Here is a 10,273-nt window from a genome sequence, read left to right on the forward strand (position 1 = left end):
CAGCCAGAACCTACTGGGTACCATGACATCAAGTCAGCCAGAACCTACCGGGGCACCATGACATCAAGTCAGCCAGAACCTATGGGGCGCCATGATATCAAGTCAGCTGGAATTTCTGAGCAACCAATACTCTTATCCAATCCCTTCAAAACAGCAGATACACGTTTATAATGACTTTGAGAATGTCAAAATCCCTAGCCTGTACCTAATTATTTCTCAAGATCAGTTCTTTTCAATTTTTTGAAAAGCATTTTTCAGCAGCAGAGCCATTAAAAAAAAAATCCTGTATTTAAAATATCTGAAATTTTCGTTGACATAGAGGAGACTGGCCTAGCTCCATGTCCCTAGTCTATGAGATGCTTCCAAGAAGCCAGAAGTGTTTGAAAGTCACTGCCCTCAGGGACTGCGTTACCTTAAAAACAAACAAAAACCCTGAGTAGTAGTCTGAGATTTACTACTCAGTAGTCTGAGATTTACATCAATCTGAGGTTCCTGCATGGAATACCCTGTGATACGACTGTACAACAGTCCTCAAAGCACCATCTCTCTGTGCCTTTCATTCTTCCCTCTATAAAATGATGACCCTGGTCTAGAAACCAGTGAGGGCCTGTCAGCACTAAAACTGATGAGGATCAAAAAGGAGGAAAAGAGACAGAAACCAGAGAACATTCCAGATGAACTGGGAAATAACCTAGGCCTCTCATGTACAGTGATTTCCTAAGCTGTAAGATATATTCACGTTTCTCATAAAAATCACAAACTAAAGTTGTATGTAATTATTTTGATCCTGTTCCACATTTTACTGCCTCTGATTAATTTATTCACTTAAGAATTAGCTATACTGAATTAATGAAAGGTAAATGTTACAGGCACATTTGCATCAAACTAAACGCACAAGAATGTCCTACTAATTGCCAATTATGAATATATTTTTAGAAATACCTTCACCAAGTGCCTGACAGAATACCTAACCTCTTTATAAAGAAAAAAGTTAAGGAATAAATTTCTGTGTATTCTTTTGCTCAACAATTTAGAATACCAGTAAGTCACATTCTGCTGAAAGTGGCAGATCTAAGGAACAAGGTCAGGAAAACAGACCTGTAGTCTCTCTACAACAAAGAAAAACCACTACAAATCAACAGTTACAGTCAGTTCTTTTCATTCTTTATGCAGCAAGTAAAAAGGAAGGAAACAGGTACCTTCACTATACAAAGGTGTGAACTGTGAGACTGTCCTCAAGAAGCGTTTGTTCTGTAGTGATAGTCACTAAGGAAGTCATGGCTTTATTATCACAAGCCATTCTGTACACAGACTCAATAGCCCTTTTTAGAAAATGTAGGAGTCCCAAAAGGAGCTCTGGTGGTGCTGTGATGAGAGCACTTGGCCGCTAATCCAAAGGTTGGTGGTTTAAACCCACCAGCGACTCTGCGAAAGCAAGATGAAGCAGTGTGCTTCCATGAAGATTAAAGCCTTGGAAACCCTCCGGGGCAGTTCTCATCTCTCCTACAGGGTCATTATCAGTGGGAAGCGACTCGGCGGCCATGGGGCTGGTTTCTGGGGTTAAGGGGCAGGAGAAAGTCACACTACAGGGGCACTGTAACAGTGTGCTGAGGAAAAAAAAAAAGGAGGTTTTGTTTTGTTTGTAACCTGTTGTTTCAATTGAGTTTCCGACTAAAAAAGACAGGTGTGTTCTCCTGAATCTGCCCTGATGCCTATGTGGCTGGGCCTGGCCTTACCTGAATTCTTCCCACCACACCAGGCACCACTTATGCACACACCTAGATACTGCACACTGAGGAAACACACCACTTCTGGAAAGGGAGGTTGGAGATCTTTCCTTCACTTCACTCATTTCTGATAAACAGGAAATGAAGCTCAAGGTCTGGCTCCTTTGAGCTGCATGCCCCTCCAACCCCAGCCTGCTGCAGGGGCGTGTGGAGCAGTGGGTCTGGCTCTCCTTGCCATGGTGTTTGTGGTACCCACCAGATGAGTAGGTAGAACTATGCAAAGGGAAGGTGCCTGTGCCCTAACAAGGGAACTGGACAGCTTGTGAGTAAAGCAAATAAGGTACGTGGCACCCTTGTGGGGGTGGGACCACGGAGGTAAGGTGTACAGAACCCTAGGGTGGCCAGTTCTGTTCATTCTGCTAGGCTTAAAACGAGCCCAGAGGCAGAAAGGGGGATCTCACTGTCATGCAGACAGACAGCAGCCAGGAATGATGCTCATCTTTAGAGTCAAGATCCCTGTACTCAGAGGGCAGCAGCACGAGACAGAGCAAGGCTGGCACGAGACAAAGCGGCAGGCTCGCCGGCTCAGAGTAAGAGCACTGAGTGCCTCTGGGCAGAAGGCTTGCTGACGGAACAGGAGTGGGGTGAACCCAGCAACAGAGCTGAAAGAGCTTTGTAACACTTGCCCAAGAAGGGCAGAGGCCAGGATGAGAGGCCAAGGGCCAAACACCAAAGAGATGTGTGCCTGCAGGCATACGGAGAGGAGGCTGTTCTGATTGAAGAACTGTATCCTGAGCATTCCTGAACCTGACTGTTACCTTATTGGTTCCCTAATAAACCCCAAAATCGTACTATTGGTGAGTTCTGTGTGGCCGCGGAAACAAATTATTAAACCCAGCAGAGAGTGCTGTGGGGGGAGGGTTTGTGTCAGAATTGGTAAAGAGAGTGGAGGGTGGCAGCACCTCTGGCCTCGCCGGAATCAGCCCTAGGCTGCTGCTAGGGATTCTCCTGGTGAACTTAGAGGCCAAAGTAGGATGGTGCCACCCCGTCCTTCTTGCAGGAAGTGACTTGCCCTGACTAGCCATTTCTGCCGAATCCCAAAGTCAGGGACCTGAACCTGCTCATTCAAAAAAATTCATCATGGTCTGGCTACACATTCCAGCGACGACCCTCTAGACTCCACCAACGTCTCTCAAGACACAGAATTGGGATTAAGTTAGCTTCAAGTTATTAGGAGTCAGCACCATAAATGAATTTTAGTGACAACACTACTGGGAAACCAGGCTGTGTGAATTTAACAATTTACCAATGTTTTCTCCACCGTGATTCCATAATGAAAGTGTGTACAAATCCTACCGTACTGTCTACTTTTTTTAATAAAAGCCTACTTTGCCTAAGAAGGAAAAGCAGCACTGGTGGCGTAGTGCCGAAGTCATTTGACTTCTAACCAGAAGGCTGGATGTTCACACCCACCAGGCACTCCTCGGAAGGAAGACCAGGCAATCTACTTCTGTAAAGATTTACCACCTCGGAGACCCAATGGGGCTCCACTGACTCAATGGCAGTGGGTTTGGTTTTTGGGTTTTTTTGCCTAAGAGAACAAAAGGAATGATTTTAAAAATGAACAATATCATTTCTAAACTCAAAGCGCAAATACTGTACACCACAAGCACTGCTTCAGCATTCAAAATATGAAAGGCTTTTAAAAAACTACTCTAAAGGGGAAAAAAATCTCAAGCCAAGACACAGCAGCTCCTTCTGTGAAGAAACCATGGCTGCAGATTTAAATCATCAACCTGAATAAACAACGAGATGCAAATCCCCACTCTAAGCACAGTGTTACAAACCAATCTCTGGCTAACGATTTCATAAGGGATTAACTGCATCAAGTAGGCCATGTCTATAGTACACCATTAATCAAACATGAGACTCAAACAAATACGTACAGTTCCAGAGAGGACATCATGGGGGCAACAGTTGAGAAGGTGACTCTTGCATACTCTGTCATCACTGAATTTGATTCGCTGACGAGTGGTATCTCCTGTAATATAGAAAAGTTGGTAACATTCAAGGTTAGACAACCGGAAAGTACTTATACCCCAAGAGTCCTACTATTACTAGCCTTGTATGTGTGGCTGTAGACACACGCATATAAATCAGCTCAGAAGGGATTAGTTTCTTACAGGACACCCTACAGAAAAACTAGGTAACATGCAGTTGCAGTATGGAGACTGCACATGTAATTCCAAAAGTCAAAGTGGGAAAGCAATGCATTCTGTTAAACAGAGTATTTCAGAAAAGCATAGGGTTTTAGAGCAGGAATGGACTTTAAGGATTACAGAGTCCAACTCCTTCATACACAGATGAGGAAACCAAGGCCTTGAGAGGTTAAGCGAATTGTGGAAGACCCACTAGAACAGTTTCTACTTATTGGTTTCCAATGTTCCTCCCTTCCTGACCCTAAGTAATGATTTATTTTGTAATTATGGACATTAATTGAAAAACAGAACAAGTAATCTGGCAAACGTTGCATACACACTGCGAGTCCCCACTGAACCCCAGACGCCATTTCTTCCACTATTTTGTTCCAGCTGCAGTGTCTCCCTTTCGCTGCTGGGAGGAGTTAGAGAGGGTAGAATCAGGTGTTTAAAAGCGTACAAACCTGGAAGAAGGACTTACACACCAGTCAAACAAAGGCATCCTGCCTACATGGAACGTTCCCTTGCATGCCTCCAAAGGGCCCACACCTCTAAATTCAAGAGAGTCTGTACCACTGATGCCAAACTGGGTGCAGGGACAGTCCCTCTCCCTCCCGCTAACCCAGGACACCTGCTGGGCAACAGAGCACCCAACCCGCTCACCATCTACCGCTATCTACCGGGAACCTTCGAGACTCCTAGGGTAAGAAAGGTAACTACTTTAATAACCAACTCTGTAAAAACCAAAGGGAAATCTCGTTAGAGCATCTCTCTCTATGTAGCATGATAAGTCCTAAGAAAGTGCCTTATTTTAGCCTCAAATTGCAGGAACCTTGATGTCATCATCCAGGAATGAAAACCTACTGGTGAATCACTGCACCAAGGGCATCTGTCGGTAACAAAACACACTGTAAACGCATCTGCGTGTCACATGCTGCCACAGCGCTCCTCAAACTGTCATCAAGAAAGTGATGCAATGATGTAAAGCAATGTTTCTACCTTCATACCTGAATTACAAAAAATGTTAAAATTTACTCCTTAGGGTCTTATTTTAGTCAACCAAATATTATTTTTAGGTGGGGCAAGATTTTGTTCAAATTCTTTTAACTCGGTTAAAAAGACTTATGAAACATTTTGACCTGCCACCAGGGAGCGTCAACTGTCAGTGACAGTAAGACACAGCTAAGAAGAGCTTCAGGCAGCTCCACAGTGGGCTCAAGGTTCCTCTTCACCCCACAATTTGGAACTATCCGCTGACTGGTCGCCTGCTACCAGAATAAAGGTTATCTGGACCATTCTTTTTGTCCTTGCAAACACAAGTCCTTTTGTTCCACATTCATTAACACAGCTGAAAAGGTAGTGGTAACTCACGGCTCGGCGAGCGCGGGGCCTTTCTGACACTCCCTTGCAGACTGCAGTAGGCAGGCATAGATACATTGAACCTTTACAAATAAAACAAGGGGCCAGATTGTTCAGTCTGTAGAGAGCAGGCCCTGCCAGCAAGTTCAGTACAGCTTCGACAAGTACATGTTGACTGTCAAGATTCTTGGATGTAAAAAATGAACAAAATCAGGGTGCTTCAGTTTTCAAATCCAGGCGTAACCCCAGAGATGATGATGATAGACAAAAAAAATTCCAGGCCGGAGCTCTGGAAGTGGTCCACGGGCCAATGGGGTTAAAGCTATTTGTTCTGAAAGCTGTTTCACCAACACTCTGAGGGAGGCCTCGGGCCCATGGCTGAAGGGTCCTATCTGACAAGCGCACACCAAAATGGCAGTGCCACCGTAGAGCCTGCTGGCTGCCTAGCACGTAAGGAAAATTTCTGTCCAATTTGAAACTTAGTTATGCTAATGAAAGACAATGCAGATTTTAAAAGCAGGGAGAAACAAACTGCACACGGCACTCAGCCGTCTAGGAGTCCCGGGACAGGCACCAGGCTTGGGCAGCCAGCAGGCGCATTGCCCCGGCGATGTGCTGCACCAGTGGCCCAGGGGAACGGTACAATCAAATGCTGAGATTCACAGACTTGCGCCAGTCCAACATTTCATCAAGCAGGGGGCTGTTTTTGCTTAAGAAATTACAGCATTCACTCTAAGATCTATGTGCCCTGAAGACACAGTTATCTGACAAAATTTGAACAATTCCAAACATGAATATAGCTAGCAGTATTCCCGATGAGATTTTTAAAAAAGAGTTTGTTCTATAAATGCAAAAAAAAAAAAACCCGTAACCCTCACTGATGTATGAATGGGTGCTTTATAACTGGAGTGAACACAACAGACACAGCTACAGTTCTTGGCCTGGGGATCACAGAAAGCCCGAGAACATTACACAGCCCCCAATAGTGTGAAATACAGAAACACCCTGGGCGGGGGAACAACTGCGGATCTGTTTACTGAATAGCTTTTAAAGCTTTACTTCAGGAACTTTAAGGAGAACATTTTTAAACAATCTGGCTCCATCACCATGTGGTTTATCATCAGTTGATTAACTGATTTGAGCTTATGGTGTGAAAATACAACCAACTAAACAAAAGGTTTTAAAATAAAAACACGAGTCATTTCCATTTCTGGCAAGATATCTGGCCCAAACCATGATTTTCAAAAGAAAAAAAAAGGCAGCGCCTATTTAAAAAAAAAAAGGGGGGGGGGATATATATGAACCAAATCTCCATATACTATGGGGGACTATTTATGAGTATGATATACAGTATTTTGGGGCTTTCTGGGTATACATTCAAATAATGATAATAAAAAATAACCTAAATTAAGAAGGGAGAAAAAAGCCCTGTTACACGAAGGCTGGCTCTAACTCACAGAATCTAACCTCTTTCTGGGCATTGCCTCTGGGCCAGGCAACGGGGTTAACAGAAAGGCCTAGGAGACAAGCTGTCCACCCTCAAGAAGCCCCTGACTTTGCTAGATAAACAGGACGTAGAAGGGAACTAATACCACAAGTAGTATGATCCAAGGTCAAGGGTTTCAAACAAGTCATACCCGAAGAACTCAAAAACTGGAATGACTGGCAAGGACTGGAGAGGCCAGCAAAGGCTTACTGCCTAAGCAGAAGCCAAGCTTTGAAGGAAAGAGGACTTAGATCAAAGGAAAGAGCAGAGCACTCCAAATGGAACGTCTCCAACAAAGCAGGGAGCTGGTGGCAGAGGGACGGGCACAGCAAACAGGACCCAGTTAGCTTCGGCCAACGGCTTCACGTAGGAGCACTCAAAGCCGGGGCGGGCCAGAGTATGTTGTGGGGTAAAATCTGATTTCTCATATGATGTTTTTCACCTTCTTAACCCAGATTTTAAAATGTGTGGACAAATTTTAAAAAGAAAGAAAGAAAAAGAAGTTGTTTAAGAATGATGGGGCAGAGACTCAAGCATTATCTGTGTCAACACCACAACAAAAAGCCCATCTGAGAGCAGTATGGTGGTCTCACTCCTCTAGCCTGGACAACAGTGCATTAGGCTTTGTGAAGTAACGACAAGGCCAGGTTCTCAGAATTAGAAACCTGATTTAGAACTTGGCAGGCAGTGTATTTCACTGAATGGCAGCAGCAAAAACTTTTTTATTATTTGCTACCAAGTAACTACCTTCCAACTAAAGACTTGCCCTGATGAGTTCCCTGAGTTCCAAACTTTACTTGGGGTGTAAGTCACAGGTAGGGAGGATGCATGCTACCCCTCCAGGTCTTTCTGCCCTCTAACAGAGCCGTAAAAACGACTGTCCAACTTGTACTCCAATGCAACTGTCCTCCCCTCCCCGCCCATCTTGCAGGAGGGAAACCAGCTGCACTGCGCTGGCCCGCACTGCCACTGCCCGGCCCTGCCTTCAGGGAGACCAGCCCAGACTCCAGCTCTAGTAGCGACACTGAAAACCTTACCTAGATGGTACTGGGCCCCAGAGCTCGCTGCGTGCTACTTCCCCAAGTCCCACCCCCTCCCGTCATCCACCCACCCACCCCCTCCCGTACAAACAATAAAGCAAATCAACTCTTGTAGTTGTGTTATTTTTAAACATCAAAATGTTACTTTACCCATTCTCTCCGATGCTGCCTGTGTTTTAAGCAGTGAATGGATGACCATGTATGTGACCAACTGTGAAGCTAAGCAAAAGTGAATGGAGTTTAGTGTCGTCATTTGACAGGAACCTTAATGTTTGTAACAGTTGACACGTTCAATACCCTCAGACCCCTTATTTTACTGCACATTATCAGACACTAACGGCAAGCCATCTGTAACAACGGCTCATCGGAGAGGAGGAACTCCACAGCACACGAGCTAATCTAAGCACCCCTAGCCCCTAAACGGAGGTGGGATGGGGAAGCACTCCCCACAGGTACACGCATTAGGGGCCAAGCTCCCAAGTGGCACGGGCAGGGCAGCCCACAGTTCTCTGAAGGAAGAGCGATAGCCCGTTAGTGAAAGGGAGCCTGGAGCTATGAAGAGGTATAGAGTTCAACACGTCCAGCTTCCCTGTCCTCTCAAACACTGGAATGCGCAGAGATGTCCCTCCTTCTATGCCCATTCCCTCCTGTGTAAGTACACAGGACACAGCCATGTGGGAGCTACATAAAGACCCACAGCTAATTTTCAGCCTAGCACAGGGTGGGAAGACACCTTAAGAAGCACTTGAGCAAACTCTCCGCCTTCATCCTGCATGGGGACTTCTAAACTGAGGAACTGACCCTGTCACTTTTACATCCAATTCAAACTTTCTCTACAATCTATCTTTTCCTGCCTACCCTTGTTGGTCCTTCCTAACTCGGCTTAAAAATCACCTCTGTGAACTCTTTCTTTATTAACCTGTAAGAGAAACTCACTCCTCCTTTACTCCATGTTCCCTTATTAAGACATGTATTTGGTTTAATGTTTGCATTTGTTTGATAACTTTCTTTTCAGATTTCAAGAGTTCACAGTAGAGGACTCACTTCACAGAAGGCCTCACTGCCATACCCTGACATAATATGACAAGTACTGAGAATGGTCAGTGTAACCTGATGTATGTTACACTTTGTGGGAACACAGTTAGGACAGAAGGAAAGTAAGAACAGTAAGCCGACACTGGCAGTCTTCCTTCCAAACATACCATCAAGGTGCATCTTCCTAACAGAACTTACCGAAGTCCCACTGAGCAGTAATGGCAGCTTTCCTTTCCTCCAAAAAAATCCCACACAAACGTCAGGACACTTGATAGTTCAGAAAGGCTACCTTCTTACTCTTTTGCTTCACACAGTCCTACAAGCTGGTAATTACAAACAGATACTAATATTATCCCCATGACAAGCCCAGAAATTTAAAACACTGCAATGCTCATAGTAGAAAAAATTTCCAGAACAAGTTCATTTTTGCTGCATATAATCAAAGATTAATCATTTTATTTTTTTTAAATCTAGCAGCCTACTTGTCCGTAGTTACACTATAAAGAACAGGGCTGGGAAAGAGTCATGGTGGGAAGAGACTGTGCTTGCAGGGTCTTTTAAGAGCTAACAGAATGGTGAGCTAACAGAATGGTGGGATGCAAACGTTGAGAACAGAAATTCTAAAAGAGCTGGATCCCAACAGGCCTATTCTTCCCCCAACCCATCTTGTCCCATTCTATAAGCAAAGGGTCATGGCCACTGGCAGGAGGGTCAATGTCATTAATGTACCTGGGGTACTTTAGGAAATCTCTCAGGATATTTATATTTCTCTTTAAAGATTTAAGAGACACAGTCGCTAAGCTTAGAATATAATTTAAAATTAAGTTCTAAAAGTGAGTTATATGTAACTTAATCTGACACATGTCATGAGGAGAGTCAGTCATTAAAAATCTGCAGCCTGGGGGGAGTGTACCCAAGACCATGTATAGGGTTGGCACCCAGTGATTCTACAAGTATATTTGTATGTTCTGTAAGAATTCCCAGGGGTGTAGTAGAGCAGATAAGGGACAAGGGTGTAGTCACTTCTTGGGCACAGCCAGCTACCCAGAGGGAGTGAGTAGTTGAACCTGTGGGTTCAGGACCATAGTCACAGGGGACACTAAGCTCAATTGGCATAACATACTACACAAAACATTGTTCCACCTCCTGCTTTGGCAAGTAGCAGCTGGGATCTTAAAAGCTTGCAAGCAGTCATGTAGATGCAACGATGGGTCTCCCCTCGTCCAGAGCAAAGAAGAATGAAGAAAACCAAAAATTCATGGAAACGATTAGTCCTAGCAACTGGTACACCATGCAATCTGCAGCCTATATGACTATGAGACCAGAAGAACTAGATGGTGCCCAGCTACCACTGTCATCCACTCAGAGGGGGCTCTATATAGGAGATCCTTGATAGAGAAGGAGAACAATGTGGAACAAAACTCAAAA

At 44.6% G+C, this 10,273-nt stretch overlaps 1 protein-coding gene across 1 annotated transcript in view; it reads right to left on the reverse strand.

Annotated features, from left to right (window-relative positions):
• Window positions 1-10,273, reverse strand: part of LOC103207202 (putative RNA-binding protein Luc7-like 2) — a 73,705-nt gene that overhangs the window by 41,222 nt on the left and 22,210 nt on the right. Inside the window, exon 3 of the mRNA XM_042782525.1 lies at window positions 3,674-3,768. Within this exon, the coding sequence (XP_042638459.1) occupies window positions 3,674-3,768 (95 nt within the window). The remainder of the gene's footprint in view (window positions 1-3,673; window positions 3,769-10,273) is intronic.

The sequence above is a fragment of the Orycteropus afer genome, unplaced genomic scaffold (assembly GCF_000298275.1).
Source record: "Orycteropus afer afer isolate SDZICR_OR568_19922 unplaced genomic scaffold, OryAfe1.0 scaffold00358, whole genome shotgun sequence".
Classification (NCBI taxonomy): Eukaryota; Metazoa; Chordata; class Mammalia; order Tubulidentata; family Orycteropodidae; genus Orycteropus; species Orycteropus afer.